General features: G+C 39.8%; 1 protein-coding gene across 20 annotated transcripts in view; it reads right to left on the minus strand.

Moving 5' to 3' along the window:
- EIF4G3 (eukaryotic translation initiation factor 4 gamma 3) overlaps positions 1-16,857 on the minus strand; it is a 268,928-nt gene that overhangs the window by 16,756 nt on the left and 235,315 nt on the right. For all 20 annotated transcript variants that reach the window (XM_017852121.1, XM_017852123.1, XM_017852119.1 and 17 more), the window contains 4 exons: positions 16,452-16,624; positions 7,380-7,505; positions 5,875-5,956; positions 3,332-3,430 (listed from right to left, as the gene is read on the minus strand). In XM_017852121.1, coding sequence (XP_017707610.1) covers positions 3,332-3,430; positions 5,875-5,956; positions 7,380-7,505; positions 16,452-16,624 — 480 coding nt within the window. The remainder of the gene's footprint in view (positions 1-3,331; positions 3,431-5,874; positions 5,957-7,379; positions 7,506-16,451; positions 16,625-16,857) is intronic.

Genomic DNA, 16,857 nt, shown 5'->3' on the forward strand with positions numbered 1-16,857 from the left:
TTGAGACGGAGTCTCGCTCTGCCGCCCAGGCTGGAGTGCAGTGGCTGGCTCTCAGCTCACTGCAAGCTCCGCCTCCCGGGTTCACGCCATTCTCCTGTCTCAGCCTCCCGAGTAGCTGGGACTACAGGCGCCCGCCTCGTCGCCCGGCTAGTTTTTTGTATTTTTTAGTAGAGACGGGGTTTCACCGTATTAGCCAGGATGGTCTCGATCTCCTGACCTTGTGATCCGCCCGTCTCGGCCTCCCAAAGTGCTGGGATTACAGGCTTGAGCCACCGCGCCCGGCCTCACTGGTTTTTCTCTAAAAAGTCTTCTATTTCATTGGTTTCTGATACAATGTTTATTATTTCCTTTATTCTATTTACTTGGAGCTTCATTTGCTCTTATTGTTCTAATTTCTTTCTTTCTTTCTTTCATTTTTTTGTTTTTGTTTTGTTTTTTTTGGTGATAGGGTCTTGCTGTGTTGCCTGGGCTGGTCTCTCAAGCTCCTGGGCTCAAGCAATCCTCCTGCCTTGGCCTCCCAAAGTGTTGGGATTATAGGCATGAGCCGTTGTGTCCGGCTTTATTTTTCTAATTTCTTAAGGCTGAAGCTGAGCTTATTGACCTTTCTTCTTTTCTAAATATCAATGACATGTTATGTTTTCATTTTCATTCAGTTAAAAATGTTTTTTACTATCCTTTTTCATTGCTTCTTTGACCCACGTGTATTTAGAAGTATGTTGTTAAGTTTCTTAGTATGCATTGCCCTAATTCTTAAAGGTTAGTTTAGCTGCACAGGCAATTCTACATTTACTGTTCGTTTCTCAGCACTGTGAGATTATTCTACCATCTTCTGGCTTTCATGGTTCCTATTGCAAAGTCTATTTTTTTTGTGTATTTTTTTTTGAGGGGGAGGCAGGTAGGTAATGTGCTGCTTCTTTCCAGTTTCTTTAAAATCTTTTGTATTTGTCTTTGGTATTATGCAGTTTCACTTTTGTATTTGTCTTTGGTATTATGCAGTTTCACTAAAATATAATTATCCTGTATGGCATATATGGACTTTCATTATAGATTTGTATATTTTATCACTTCTAGAAGTATCAGCCACTGTCTCTTCAAATATTGCCTCTTCTCCGTTCAGGCTAACTTTCCTTCTGGGACTCCAATTAAGATAGTTTAAATGGTTTCTCATTCTTTCCTCCAAATCTCCTAACGTAGCAACATATCTTAGATAGCTACCTACAGATTTTGGTGTATGTGTGTGTGACTTTTGTTTATTTGTTTGTTTTTTGTTTTTTTTTTGACAGGCTCTTGCTTTGTCTCTCAGGTTGGAGTGCAGTGGTGTGATCGTATCTCACTGCAGCCTTAAACTCACAGGTTCTAGTGATCCTTCTACCTCAGTCTCTCGAGTAGCTTAGGACTACAGGTGCACCAATACACCCAGTTAATTTTTTTTTTTTTTTTTTTGAGACGGAGTCTCGCTCTGTCGCCCAGGCTGGAGTGTAATGGAGCAATTTCGGCTCACTGCAAGCTCCGCCTCCCGGGTTCATGCCATTCTCCTGCCTCAGCCTCCTGAGTAGCTGGGACTACAGGCACCCACCACCACGCCCGGCTAATTTTTTTTTCTGTATTTTAGTAGAGACGGGGTTTCACTGTGTTAGCCAGGATGGTCTCGATCTCCTGACCCCATGATCTGCCTGTCTCGCCCTCCCAAAGTGCTGGGATTACAGGCATGAGCCACTGCGCCCGGCCCAGCTAATTTTTTTTTAGTAGAGACAGGTCTCACTATGTTGTCCAGGCTGATCTCTAACTCCTGGCTTCAAGAGATTCTCTTGCCTCGGCCTCCCAAAGTGCTAGGACTATAGGCATGAGCCACTGCACCCAACCTTTTTTTTTTTTTTTTTTTTTTTCCAAATCTCTTTAACCATTTTGACTAGTCTCTTGTTTGCTCATTTTTGTGATTTCTTCTCTTTAATATGGTATTGTTTTATATTCTAAATGATAATTCCATTACCTCAAGTCCATGGGATCTAAATCTACTACTTATTGTCTGTTTACTTTTATCTTTACTTCTTTAATTGTATGCTAAATGAACACCAAGTGTCAACTCATATATTTAGATAACTTGTGTTTGTAGAAAATAAGGGGACCTAAGTTGAGGATGTTTCTCCAAAGAGCATTTTGATTTGCTTCTTCTGGGAGTCAAGGTAATACTGAACTGGGACTAAGTCAACTTTTTCCATGACATCTGACAGCATTGGTAATAGTATCTTCCCATTGGGCTATGTGTCCTTTGGGCAAGATGCCTTTCACATGTAATTACTATTCATAGTTCAGGTTTCATCTCTGGTTTTTCCCCCTCATTAATTATTTTTGTCCTTTTGAAGGAAATTACTTCCACCTCTTCTGAGTCCAGCAACACATCAGAAGTTATGCTTCATGCAGGTTCTTATTGCTGTGGCAAGAAAGCTCTTCAGTGTTCTAGACTGCAACCAAAAAGAAAGCTAATGTCCATAGCAACCTAATATAATGTCTTTATCCAGAACAATATACTTGTTTTAAAGTCATTTTCAGATTGCATTCTTGTTCTTTTTATCTACGGTGATTTTTTCTTCTCCTTATTCCTGATTTTGTTGGCTGTCTTAGCTTTAGTTTTCCTCATGAGTTTTAGGATTTTGATTTTCAGTAACGTTTTGAGAGAGTTTTGTTTTCTTTCTGTTACTTTTCTTGATCTAACTTGTTTTATGGTTACCTCAATCTAACAGCCTACAAATCCTCCTGTAGGACCAGATTATACTGACCATGGCGTCTTCTGTTTTGTAGGCTTCTGGATTTAGTTACCAAGTCAGTAGGCGGGATAGCTAAGTATAAGGGTATAAGACTTATACCCTGGGTCTTATACCCTGGCTATAAGACTGTATCTCCTTCCTTGCACTTATTTACCTGTGCAGTTTCAAGTTAAAAGCTTGTCTCTAATCTTCCACCTTATAAGGATAATAACAATCTCCATTCCCCACAGAATAACTTCTGGCTGCTTCTGCCTGCCATCAGACCCAGAAATCAGGAGACAGCTTTGGCCCTGTCACCCTGCCTTACTTGTCAACTTCATTTCTGCTTCCTGGAGCTTGTTTTTCTACAGATTGCTAAGTCTTTTACATTTTCTTTTTTTAAACATCAATCATCTGATGACCACACAGTTGCTGAGTGGCTTTAAAAGCATGAACTTAAAACGACATCTTTACCAAAATTCCTATTTTGATGTAATTTTAATGACTGGAATACGAAGGAAATTACCTTCATTTCCTCTATGAAACGGATCAACTATCAAACAGCAAAACATAAGCCTTGTTCTTACCTGCTCCAAAAGAAAATTATGTACATCTTCTCCTTCTGGTAAAAAGTCCTTCCAGCTGAGGTCAGCCTCCCTCCATAAGGCTCCCACTTTCTTATGGCTCTAAAATAGAGATAAATTCAATCAATTTACTTTCACAGTGGAAGAAGAAATAGAAAAGAAAAAAAAAAAAAAAGATTTGCCTGAAGTCAAAGAGTACAAAACCCAAAAGCTGAAAATCAAAACTTTTCCTGTGGGGCATGGTGGTGCACACCTGTAGTCCTAGCTTTTACTTGGGAGGCTGAGGTGGGAAGATAGCTTTCACCCAGGAGTATGAGTCTAGCCCAGGCAACACACACAGCAAGACCCATCTCAAAAACAAACTTTTCCTCGCTGATAAAAAGTTAATCTCTTAAGACTTGTGACTTTCAAACTAAGATGTCTGAATGCATATAAATATAATGGTGGATAATTGAAGTACAGCTGCTTAAGGTTAAATACTTTATTTATGAGGTGACTAATCTGGAGAGCTACAAGCTGGTTATTTGGGATTTATAAATATAAACATCAAAAAAAGTCCAATACATAGAGTTTATAAATTCCACATTGTGTCTTTTCCTAGATAGCTCTGTATGTATCTGCTATTAAAGCCATTCAAGAAGCCTCACTAGAATCCCTCTTCGTAACAGATCACAGTGATGCCGCCTGATACAAGGAGGCTTAAGGCAGCTGTTGCTCCTGAACCAGGAATGAGAAGTGTTTCAAGGGCAAGAAGCACAAGGTTGAGCCCAAGAGAGACAATAAAGAAGAGCTGTTGTCAGGTAGAAAAATGTGAAGAGGTACAAGTCCTCTAACTGGAGAAAGTCACACTGAAAAGGAAAGTGCCAGGTCTGAGGCTGTGGCTGTCATCTGAGAGGCATGTATTAATTACTTCATAGAGTAACTTGTCCAAGGCAGAGCTGAAAATATGGTGGAACCAGAATTTGAACTCAGGAATCTAGCTCCAAAGCTTATACTCTATGAGAATTTAGTTTTATTTAGAAGTAGGGTTGTGCTGTTTCTACACATAAAAGTTAGTAAGAATGTTTTATTTTTAGTTATTATTATTAATTTTTGAGACAGAGTCTCTTTCTGTAGCTCAGGTTGAAATGCAGTGGCACAATCTTGGCTCACTCCAACCTCCGCCTCCCAGATTCAAGCGATTCTCCTGCCTCAGCCTCCCAAGCAGCTGGGATTACAGGTGCCTGCCACCACGTCTGGCTAATTTTTGTATTTTTAGTAGAGATGGGATTTCGCCATGTTGGCCAGGCTGGTCTCCAACTCCTGACCTCAAGTGATCCACCCGCCTCAGCCTCCCAAGGTGCTGGGATTATAGGCGTGAGCCACCTTGCCGGCCAGAATGTGAGTTTTTGTTTTTTTTGAGATGGAGTGTTGCTCTGTTGCCAGACTGGAGTGCAGTGGCATGATCTTAGCTAACTGCAACCTCCACCTCCCAGGTTCAAGCGATTCTCCTGCCTCAGCCTCCTGAGTAGCTAGGATTACTGGTGTGCATGCCACCACGCCCGGCTACTTTTTGTATTTTTTAGTAGAGACGGGGTTTCACCATGTTGGCCAGGATGGTCTCAATCTCTTAACCTCGTGATCTGCCCACCTCGGCCTCCCACAGTGCTGGGATCACAGGCGTGAACCACTGTGCCTGGCCAGAATGTGAGTTTTAAATAAGGACTAAAGTCAAGTAGGTCAGAGAGGAAGAAATTTTGGACATAAAAACTAGGGTTCAGTAAAAATTTTAGTGCCATTAAGCAAAGAGTAGTATGAACAAATAATCAACAGAACTAGAGACCAGGATATTTAGTGCATCTCTTTATGAATAACTACCACACAAATGGGATACAGAAGGACTTATGTATCAGAGGGAGGAATGAAACACTGGCTTTAAACGTTAAAATCTATCATCCAATATCTTTGGGTCAGGCGTAAGTCAGAAATCACTCCAGAATCTTCATTTCTGAGTTCTATTTTGTTTTGATAGCTCTCATCCCTCTCATCCTAGACATTTAATTCCCTTTGTGATGCCACAACACTTCCCCAAACCTCTTAGACTTTAACAGAGCACTTTCATACTCTTTTGAAATCATTGGTTTAGATTTATCTGTTCCCACTTTATAGACTGACAGCCTGCCACAGACTTTATAGACTGACAGCCTCCAGCTCTATGGAACTTTTTGTTGAAATCTATTAAAACATATAAATGATATACCCATTTTGTTTCAAGGGAAGAAAAAATCACCAACCACAAATAAAACATGTCTTGAGATTCTTTAGAATTATACCAAATCTAGTCAAGATTTGATAAGTCTTCCCCACGATATTAGTAAACAGAAGGACAAATGCACCTCAGAAAGAAACTGGGTTGAAGCAGAAACCTCACTTTTTTCAAAGAATAAAAGGAAATAGAATTCCTTGCACCTTGAGACCTAAGCTATTCACAGATAACCCAAGATCAAGATCACTGCACTGCCCTTCCTAATAATGCTGTTGAGGCTGACACTCAGTTTAACACTCACCATTTGTTTGCATAGTAGGTGCAATATTTCAGAAAGCAAGACCCCAGCTCTTCCAACAGGAAGTAAAGGTTTGCTAAATTCTCTGTAAAAGATAGGAGCAGTGAATAAGTACCTCTGAAGAAATCCTTTCTTCTAGAACAAGAGGCAAACAATGTGTGACAAAAAGCCAGACACTGTGCAACCTAAACAATACTGGGCAAGCCAAAGCTCCAGGACATGCTCTAAGTCATTTTCAGGAGAAGTTCCTGAAAAGGAACATGCAAGTTCTTGGTTTTTACCTTTTTCTTTAACCACTTCAGTGATAGAAGCAACACAAAGCTCAGACTCGGTAATCTATTTGTTTATGTAAGTTCTGCTTCAAGCTAAAACGAGAAGCACCTCAGGTAACAGGGAGTTGTGATGCTTCCACAACATTTTTTTTTTTTTTTGAGGCAGAGTCTTGCTCTGTCGCCAGGTTGGAGTGCACTGGCGCAATCTCGACTCACCGCAATCTCCAATTCCCTGGTTCAAGCGATTCTCCTGCCTCAGCCTCCCGAGTAGCTGGGATAACAAGCACGCAACACCACGCCCAGCTAATTTTTGCATTTTAATAGAGATGGGGTTTCACCATGTTGGCCAGGATTGTTTTGATCTCCTGACCTTGTGATCCGCCTGCCTTGGCCTCCCAAAGTGCTGGGATTACAGGCGTGAGCCACCGTGCCTGGCCGTATATAAAGTATTTTTAAGAAGGGAAGCTTTTCTTTATAGATGAAATTATGGATGAAACAGAGAAGGGGCCAATTTTTTAATAGTCTAAATCAGTATTTCCCAAACTGTGTTCCATAGGATATCTATACTTTAAGTGACGCAATGCTGAATTAAACAAAGCTAACTACTTTTTATTTATTGCTTTACTATAGGACTCTCATCAACTTTAATATGCTAAATATGTTTTGTTAATCTCGAAAAGGGACATGGCAGTGTGCAAAGTTTGACCATATAAACAACTTTTGTGGAAACATTAGTGTTTCAAAGAACAGAGTTTGGGAACCACTGGTCTATATAACGTCGCATCCATTCCCCACTCACATCCAAACCTAGGAATACCTGAGATCTGTTTCTTTTATTATAACCATGAGCATGTACTATGGGGTACCGCAGTCTGACAAGCTACAGTGGGAAAATATAACTACTTACAGCACTAGTGCAATGATAGACACAAAAGTCAGATTAACATTAAGCTTCTAGAAGCAGTCATCTTCCAGTTACACAATTCTGGAGCCAATCTATTATCACAACTACCCTCAACAGACCACAGGGCTATCATATCCCCAACATATTTCAGGTGTAGACCTAGCATAATGTAACATTTTTACACTGAAATCAGAAGTCTTTAAGAGTCACAGGCTGCATTCAAGAGTCTCCAAAAGCAACCATGGGATGGATAGTACTATGCTAGAGAGCTAGCAGGTGAGTTATGTGTCAGTTCTATCTGACATATATCAAGAGAAACAAGTATAACTTACATGGTAAGTTCTCTCATGGAGATTCCGCCTTCTTTTAACATGGGGGTCACCAGTTCAGCAAGGTACAACCAAATATGGGGAATATCAATGGCCATGTCATCTGCCAGTTCCAAAGTTTCTGAAAAACTGAAAAGGAATGGGGTAAAATAACATGCAAATGTAATTCAAAAGTTAAGATGAAATAAACAGATAAAAAAATCAATCAACAAATACATATTAATCACCTGCTATGTTAGGTATAGTCTAGCCACAAAGTGACTGGTAAACACATTACCTTTCTCAAAGAGATTATGTCAGCGTGGGGAAAAAGACTAGAACAGACAAAAGCATATTTACAGATAGAGCTAATACTCTGAAGAACATGAACTATGGTACCAGAAGGAGGCCAGAAAACACCTCCATATAAAGGTGACACTTGAAAGCCTTAAATGATGAAAAGGAGGACAGTCCTGTGAAGTTCTAGGGGAAAAACTATCCATTTAATCCCGTACTATAAAGAATTCACCACAGTTGAATATCACGTCCTCTGAGTCAATCAAAAGCACTGACTAAACACTTACTGTAACACAGAGCTGACACAAAGAAAAGACAAAAATCTGTGTCCTTGAGGAACCTTACAATGGGTAAAAAAACTGGATGGATATAAAAGAGTCTGACAACATTACTAACATTACCATCATTATTACATGTTACAAACTGTTCTATCTCTACAGAAAAGCTAATGGTTTCAGACTTTTGTCCTATGAATTATAACTATTTCTCAATGTCAAGCAAATGGGAATTAAATGTAAAACTCAGGAAAATCAAATATAAAATACCACCAGCAGTCTTATGTAGGCTAAAAATCACAGCTATTCATTTGGAAGTAGAAACAAACAACTCAAGACTTTGTTAATTATTTCCATATGCAATATATTAAAAAGTACAAAAGCAAATGAATTTAACTACAGGAGACATACACATAACTGCAAGTCATAAGGAAAGGGAGGAATGAATTGAAGGGCTACGAGCAGGTGGTAATTGTATGCATGCCCTTTCAGATCTCTACAAGTGTAAAATGTGTGCTTTTCCACTGCAGTTCCAGGTTCTAGCCAAAGTACGCCACCCTTTTTTCAGAGGCCTACATCTCAGTAAAACTTTTCACTTAAAAAGAGCTACTACCATAGGCAGGGTCACCATTCTGAACCTGCCATTTCAAAACAGTTTGCAGCTCAGCCATATTACCTAACTCTGGGCTTCATGAATCCTCAATTCCAACTTTCTGACCTCACAGCTTGCAATTATTTGACGCCGAGGACAGTGTCTGTGCTATGGCAAATAGATGTCAAATAATTGCAGGTTCTCTCATTATGTGCATACTTTGGGTTCAGTTAATGTACCCCTGATGGAATATAATCTAGCTGGACTCCAGGATTTCTAGGTTAACCACCTGACCCTGTCAACTCCTGCTCCGTGGGCTAGCAGCATAAATGAAGCTGTTCAATGGGCCCAAGAGACAACTGTAGCCATGCTGGTCTTTCAGCAGTATATCTGCTGCTATTTTTATCTCATATATTTTACCTCACTACAAATAAAATATACCCATATTCTTGCCTTGGTTTTTTACTCCTTGATCAGTCAGTTTATCATGGGACAGTCCGCAGAATACAATCAGTGGTCAAAGCTATACTGCTAACAAAAACCTTTTTTAGCTGAACATAGGATTTCCAGAGAACAAGCCTGTAAGAAGCTTATTGTTTTTTCAGGTTTACAGTTCCTAAATCCTGTTGCATGATTCTAAAAGAAAAATCCTAAGTGTGCGGAAGCACCTAGGTAATAACTGTCTTTACGTCTTTGCACTACTACATAGCCTATAATAATGCTTTGCACCACATGTATTTTCTAAAAGCTGAAAAAATGAAACAGAGCTACATCATACCCTTGCCTCTTGGCATGTAGTGACCATCACAGTCATTGGACTATCAGGCTGTTCTCTGGCTGCAGGGAAAAAACCACAGCCACTGGACTGAACTTTGGTAGGGTCTACATAGATGAGACTGCAGATATCCCTCCACCCATTTCAACTACAAAAGCTCCACTTCATTTTATATACTGAGTTTTTGTCTAAAATTTTAATTGTAGAAAGGGATACACGATTAAAAGAAAAATATTTTAAAATTTTAATGCAGTAAAGTTCTGATGAAATCTTTTAAAAAAGCAAAATAATGCTACCACAATTGAAAGTGGTATTGTCAAAATAACCAGAAAACAAATTACAAAATGGCAGTAGCAAGTCCTTATCTATAAATAATTATGTCAAATGTAAATGGATTAAATTTTCCAATCAAAAGATGGAGTGGCTAAATAGATTAAAAAATAAGATCTGGCCAGGTGCAATGGCTCATGCCTGTAATCCCAACACTTGAAGGGGCCAAGGCAGGAGGATCACTTGAGCCTGGTTGTTGGGAGACCAGCCTGGGCAATGTAGGGAGAATCTGTCTCTATAAAAAAGTAAAAAAAATTAGCGAGGCATCATGATACATGGCTGTGGTCTCAGCTACCCAGGAGGATTGCTTGAGCCCAGAAAGAAGAGGTTGCAGTGAGCCTTGATTGCGCCACTACACTCCAGCCTGGGTGAGAGAGTGTGACTCTCAAAACTTAAAAAATAAATAAATGAAAAATGAGATCCAACCATATGCTGTCTGTAAGAGACTCATTTTACTAGTAAGGACATTCATAGACTGAAAAGGAAGAGAAGAAAAAAGATATTTCATGAAAACAGAAACCAAAAGAGGGCAGGGGTAGCTATACTTACACAAGACAAAAAGGACATTAAGTCAAAAACTATAAGAAGAGACAAAGGTCATTATGTAATGATAAAGGAATCAATTCACTAAGAGGATATCACAATTATAAATACATATGCACCTCACATTGGAGTACCTAAAAACATAAGGCAATTAATTATCTGAAGGGAAAGATAGACTACAGTACAGCAGGAGTAGCGGACCTCAGTACCCTTCTTTAAACAATGAACAACTCATCTAGACAGAAAATCAGTAAGGAAACATTGGCCTTGAATTATACTTTAAACCAAACAAAAATATACAGAACATTCCATTAAACAGCAGCAGAATACATATTCTTCTAAAGTGCAAATAAAACATTCTCCCCAATAGATCATATGTTAGACCACAAAACAAGATTTAAGAAATTTAAGAGGACTGAAATCATATCAAGTATCTTTTTGGATCACAATGCAATGAAACTTGACATCAGTAACAGGGGAAATCTTGGAAAATATCCAAACATGTGAATGTCAAACAACATTCTCCTAAACAACCAATAGGTCACAGAAAAAATTACAAATTTTAAAAAATATCTTGAGACAAATGAAAAGGGAAACATTAACATACCAAAACTTATAGAATGCAGCAAAAGTACTCTTAAGAGGGAAAAATGAGTATGCATATCAAAAAAGAAAAAAGATCTCAAACAATATACCATTACACATTAAGGAACTAGAAAAGGAAGAACAAACTAAGCCCAAAGTTAGCACAGGGAAGGAAATAACAAACATGCAAACAGAAATAAATGAAATAGACACTTAAAAAATGAAAGAAAAAAAAAAATCAATGATACTCGGGGTTTTTTTTTTTTTTTGGAATAATGAAGAAAATCAAGAAACCCTTATCTAGACTAGGAGAAAAGAGAGAAGACTCAAAATAAGGAATGAAAGAGGAGGTATTACAACTGATACCACAGAAATACAAAGGATCATTAAGAAACTACTATGAACAATAATATGGATAATCTAGAAAAAAACAGATAAACTCATAGATACACACAACAAATCAAGACTGAATCATGGCCAGGTGCACTGCCTTAAACCTGTAATCCCAGCACTTTGAGAGGCCAAGGTGGAAGGATCATTTGAGCCTAGGAGTGCAAGACCAGCCTGGGCAACATACTGAGACACCATCTCTACAAAAAATAAAAAATGAGCTGAGCATAGTGGCATGCACCTACTACTGTCCCAGCTACTTGACAGGATGAGGTGGGAGGATCACTCGAACCCAGGAGGTTGAGGTTGCAGTGGGCCACGATGAAGCCACTGCACTCCAACCTGGGTGACACAGCAAGACCCTATCTCAGAAAGGAAAAAAAAAAAGGCCCAGGACTAGATGGCTTCACTGCTGAATTCTACCAAACACTTGAAAAAGAACAAATTCTTCTCAAACTCTTCCAAGAAATCGAAGTAGAGAAAATACTTTCCAAGTCATTTTACAAGGTCAGTATGGCAATCCTCCCACCTCAGCTTCTTGAGTAGCTGCAGCTATAGGCACCCATCACCATGCCCAGATAGTTTTGGTATTTTTTGGTAGGGATGGGGTTTCACCATGTTGCCCAGGCTAGTCTGAAACTCCTAGGCTCAAGCAACTTGCCCACTATGGCCTCCCAAAGTGTTTTTTTGTTTTTAAAGATAGGATCTCACTCTGTTGCCCAGGCTGGGGTGCAGTGATGCTCTCATAGTTCATTACAGCCTTGAACTCCTGGGCTCAAGCGATCTTCCTGCCTCAGCCTGCCAAGTAGCTGTAATTATTGGCACGTGCCACCATGCACAGCTACTTTTTTTGTTAATTTTTTTTTTTAGAGATGGGGTCTTGCTATGTTGCCCAGACTGGTCTTGAACTCCTGGCCTCAAGCCATCCTCCCACCTTAGCCTCCCTGGTAGCTGAAGATTACAGGTGCAAGTCACCATGTCCAGCCCATGTAGGGTCTTTTACCAATGTAGAATTGCTGTAAGCAGTAATAAAAGTTCCAGAAAAGTAGTCAAGGAAGAGATAAGAATTTCCTCTCTAACAAACATCTCCCAAAATGAAATATTAATGTATCAATCTTCCTCTAGGGTACATATTTTGTGTCTATTGTCCACTCTAATTTTTACAACCTTGGTCTTCATTTGTTTATTACACTTTCAAAGTCATTCCAATTCTGTGACTAACAGCAAACTGCACTCAACTATATTTATTAGACAGTTTTTAAAAAGTTTTCTGAAATCATGATATAAAAAGACTATCAACACACAGTTTGAAGTGCATGTACCTATACAATAATCCTTCTACCTATCTACCTACCGACCTAACTTGTGTCATAAAGTATTTAGATTCAAGTCCTGAAAATATCAGGAGAATGGCTTGATGTTATCTTTGTGGAGGTACGTTTTACATACAGCAACTATTATGCTCACAGTTGACATAACATCTTGTAAGGAAAATTCCAAAGGACCTAAAAGCTATATTCATAAAGCCTATTTGAAATTTTTGTCTATTTTACTACTTTGCAGCAGTGCATACTCTAAAGAGAACTATAGGGAGAAATGGCAGATTAGTAACTAGCTCACTAGGGATCAGTATACCTGGAGGCTTTCTGCCTTTTTTTTTTGAGATGGAGTCTCACTCTGTTGCCAGGATAGAGTGCACTGGTGCAATCTCGGCTCACTGCAACCTCTGACTCCCTGGTTCACACAATTCTCCTGCCTCAGCCTCCCGAGTAGCTGGGATTACAGGCATGTACCACCATGCCCAGCTAATTTTTGTATTTTCAGTAGAGATGGGGTTTCACCATGTTGGCCAGGATGGTCTCAATCTCCTGACCTCGTGATCCGCCTGCTTCGGACTCCCAAAGTGCTGGGATTACAGGCGTGAGCCACCGCGCCTGGCTGCCTTTCTGCTTTCTAACCTTCCCAGGGTTATCACTGGCTTGGCGAGCCAGGCAGAAACTGCTTCCCCAACTGTTCAGAAGTTGACATCTAAGCAGTAGCAGTACCCAAAGCAGCTGATCTCAGAGGCTCTTCCACAGTATTATGGCAGGACAACACTATCTTTGTAGGTTAGGAAATAGAAGCAAAAGACAGGGTATCTTCATGGCTCCAATGAAATGGTCTCCCTAGACAGTATGAACCATTTCTAACTCAGGTTTTAGAAGGGATTGTGAAATTCTCATCTACTTGCAAGAAGGCTCCTGGCGGACACTGACATGAAGCAATCCCTACCATTTCCCTCTTAGAAAAAGGGGGCACTAAATTGTCAGGCCTCTCCATTCAGAATAAAATAGTACAACTTTTACATGTCTTGGTCTAAGGTCCAAGACTGGTTAGGTCTAAGCATCAAAAGTTAGGCCTGGAGACACTACACTGCAACTTCTAGTTGCAGAAGGAAGCAGGTATGGTGAAACATGAAGTAATTGCTGAGACACAGAAGTGTTAACCTTATTTTATGTCTAAATAAAAGGTAGTAGTGTGTGAGTTATTGCCAGCAACAGCAATTCTACTACCAACAACAAAAGTGCAGCCGCCACGCCTGGTTATGATGTTCTTTCTTCAGGGAATCCCACAAAGGGAGAAATGCAAATGTCTGAGATATCCTAGAGACTAAGCTAGTATCTCACAAGTTCAATTACAGCCAATAATGCTAGACTATGCTTCCGGGGATCTTTACAGATATGAGTCAACTTCTGAGTATAGTTTGAAGAGACAGAAAATAGTAAACAATAATTTACCATTATCATTTCCAGAATTTTCTGAGGAATATACCATAATACCTGGGTAATAAGTAACTATTTATAAATGGATATCCTTGTCACTCCAACAGTATTATTTCTAGGAAATTATAGTTTCAAGTCTGCTGGGGGGACCATATTCAATCTGACTTTGAGGGTGTACATACCTTCATTTGCTCTTACCATTTGCACTGGCTAGTTACTGGACTGAATTGGAAGCTTCTCTTTTAAAACTGGGAAACCATCCTGGCCTTAAAAACAAATAACCACAGCAACTTTTGCCAAAATTTCTTACTAACTGGTTCAAATGGACTTAATCTAGTCATTCACTGAATTCAGAGCAATCTAGCTTATTGCTGAAAGAAAACTTTTTTTTTTTTTTCCATACAGGGTCTCATTCTGTTACCTAGGCTGGCGTGCAGTGGTGTGATCATGGCTCACTGCAGCCTGGACCTCCCAGGTGCAATCCTTCTGCCTCAGCCTCCCAAGTAGCTGGGACTATAGGTGCACACCACCATGCCCAGCTAATTTTTTATTTTTAGTATAAACGGAGTTTCACCATGTTGCCCAGGCTGGTCTCAAACTCCTGGGCTCAAGCGATCTCTCTGCCTCAGCCTTCCAAAGTGCTAGGATTACAGGTGTGAGTCACTATGCCCAGCCTGAAATAAAACTTTTTTATTTTTTTGAGAGGGAGTCTCACTCTGTCACCCAGAATGGAGTACAGTGGCACAATTTCAGCTCACTGCAACCTCTGCCTCCCTGGTTCAAGTGATTCTCTTGCTTCAGTCTCTGGGTAGCTGGGATTCGTGCCACCATGTCTGGCTAATTTTTTGTATTTTTAGTAGAGACAGGGTTTCACCACGTTAGCTAGGATGGTTTTAATCTCCTGACCTCGTGATCCACCCGCCTCGGCCTACCAAAGTGCTGGGATTACAGGTGTGAGCCACGGTGCCCAGCCTAATTTTCATAGTTTTAGTAGAGACGGGGTTTCACCATGTTGGTCAGGCTGGTCTTGAACTCCTGACCTCGTGATCCGCCCACCTCGGCCTCCCAAAATACTGGGATTACAGGCATGAGTCACCACGCCTGGCAAGAAAACTTTTTAATGCTCCTAGGGGCAAGTATAAATTTTCGAGGACCTAGAAGACAATGTGATCATTGCCTGCAAAATCAAATGAATAAATTCAACAATGACTTTTCTGTTTTTTTGAGACTAAGCCAGGCGGAGTGCAGTGGTGCAATCTTCGCTCACTGCAACCTCTGCCTCCCGGGTTCAAGCAATTCTTATGTCTCAGGCTCACAAGTAGCTGGGATTGCAGGTTCATGCCACTACATTGGGCTAATTTTTGTATTTTTAGTAGATGTTGGCCATGTTGGCCATGGCTGGTTTCAGACTCCTGATCTCAAGTGATCCACCCGCCACAGCCTCCCGAAGTGCTGGGATTACAGGTGTGAGCCACTGCACCCGGCCAATAATGACATTTAACGGTTACCTTATTCTAAAAGGATGGCCATATGTGAAATGACTACAGAAAAATATACAGTGGCATTTAATCATATGTGCATTTAATTTATGAGACTATAAGCTTGGCACAAAAAAAAAAAAAGAAAGAGGAAAATCACAAGTAGTGCAGAATTCTTACTGCCATTTGATTCAATAAGCATATGTCCAGGTGAGGATGAGATGGTAGATGCATATCCAATGTCCAGACCTTAGGAGATCCTAGTTGCTATTCCCTTAGAGAGTGGGCATCTGTCAGTGCTGGGTGTGACTCTGTGTTTATATTTGATACAACATGGCTCCTAAAACAAAATTTTTTACCAATGCAATTTTCACTTTAAACATTAGTTATACAACCTATGCCTGGGTGAAATTTTGTGGTTGAACCAAAAGGAACCTGATCCATGCACTTGTGATGATGGTATATAACAAATATACCAGAACCTGATCAAATGACGATTCACCACCAATGACAGGCAGACCTCATCAAACTGTCCATTGACAAGAATCATAATGAAACCAAACTGAAATAGACTAAATCATTAAGAACATGGAGTTACATATCCTTCTCCATGAGGCTAGAGTGGGCAGACAAGTGCTTCCTAGCCACAATAACCATGGTTTATTGGAAGAATAAGGTTTTTAAATTTAAGACAATTTTTTAGAATTGTTCTCAAAAAGAAAAGGTTTTTTCCTCAAAGAACATTTGGGGATCACATGTAAATGGGCTGCTTAAAGGCCTCAGAGTTTCCCTGAGGCTAAGGGGTCTCTGCTACCTTACTTACATCATGATAGAAATCTAATAAAAATATTCAGAAAACCAAAAGATAACCTTTATGCCCTAGCACAATCTATAAAATGCCATCACATCAACCAACATATATCAATATATTAATTGCATCATATCAACATATTACAGTGGATACAATTTTCATCTATGGAAAAAACTACTTAAAGAGGTAAGTACTTTAAAAATTAACTGATACCCAAGAGCCTAGTAACTGAATACCACTCTTGAAGAGGATACTGACCCTTTGAAAAAGTCCTGTTTGCTGAGTTTTTCTGATTGTACCAGCTGATAGAGTAGTTGGCCCATGTGATCCCTGGTGATCTGGCTCCTTTCCAGGGTAGATTCCACTCCCACTCTCACAAAAACATGTAGCAAGCCCTGGGCATTCAGCTCTTCCACACACTGCACGGCTTCCTGTTCCAACAGCAAAGAAAGGCTTACTCCAAAATCTGGATAGTGTTACCAGAATGTTAAGATAACTTTAAAATCTTTTACTTAGAATCAGGAGAAAGCTCCATGAACAGAACAGTTTCCGTATTTAAGTTTCTATTTGTTTAACATAATATATAGCTCAGTAAATTGCAGGCCGATATGGGCAATATTAAAGTCATACAAAAAAAGAGCATTATAGCTCTTTTCAAATTTGT

This window comes from Rhinopithecus bieti, unplaced genomic scaffold (genome assembly GCF_001698545.2).
Source record: "Rhinopithecus bieti isolate Rb0 unplaced genomic scaffold, ASM169854v2 scaffold_33652, whole genome shotgun sequence".
NCBI classification, from domain to species: Eukaryota; Metazoa; Chordata; class Mammalia; order Primates; family Cercopithecidae; genus Rhinopithecus; species Rhinopithecus bieti.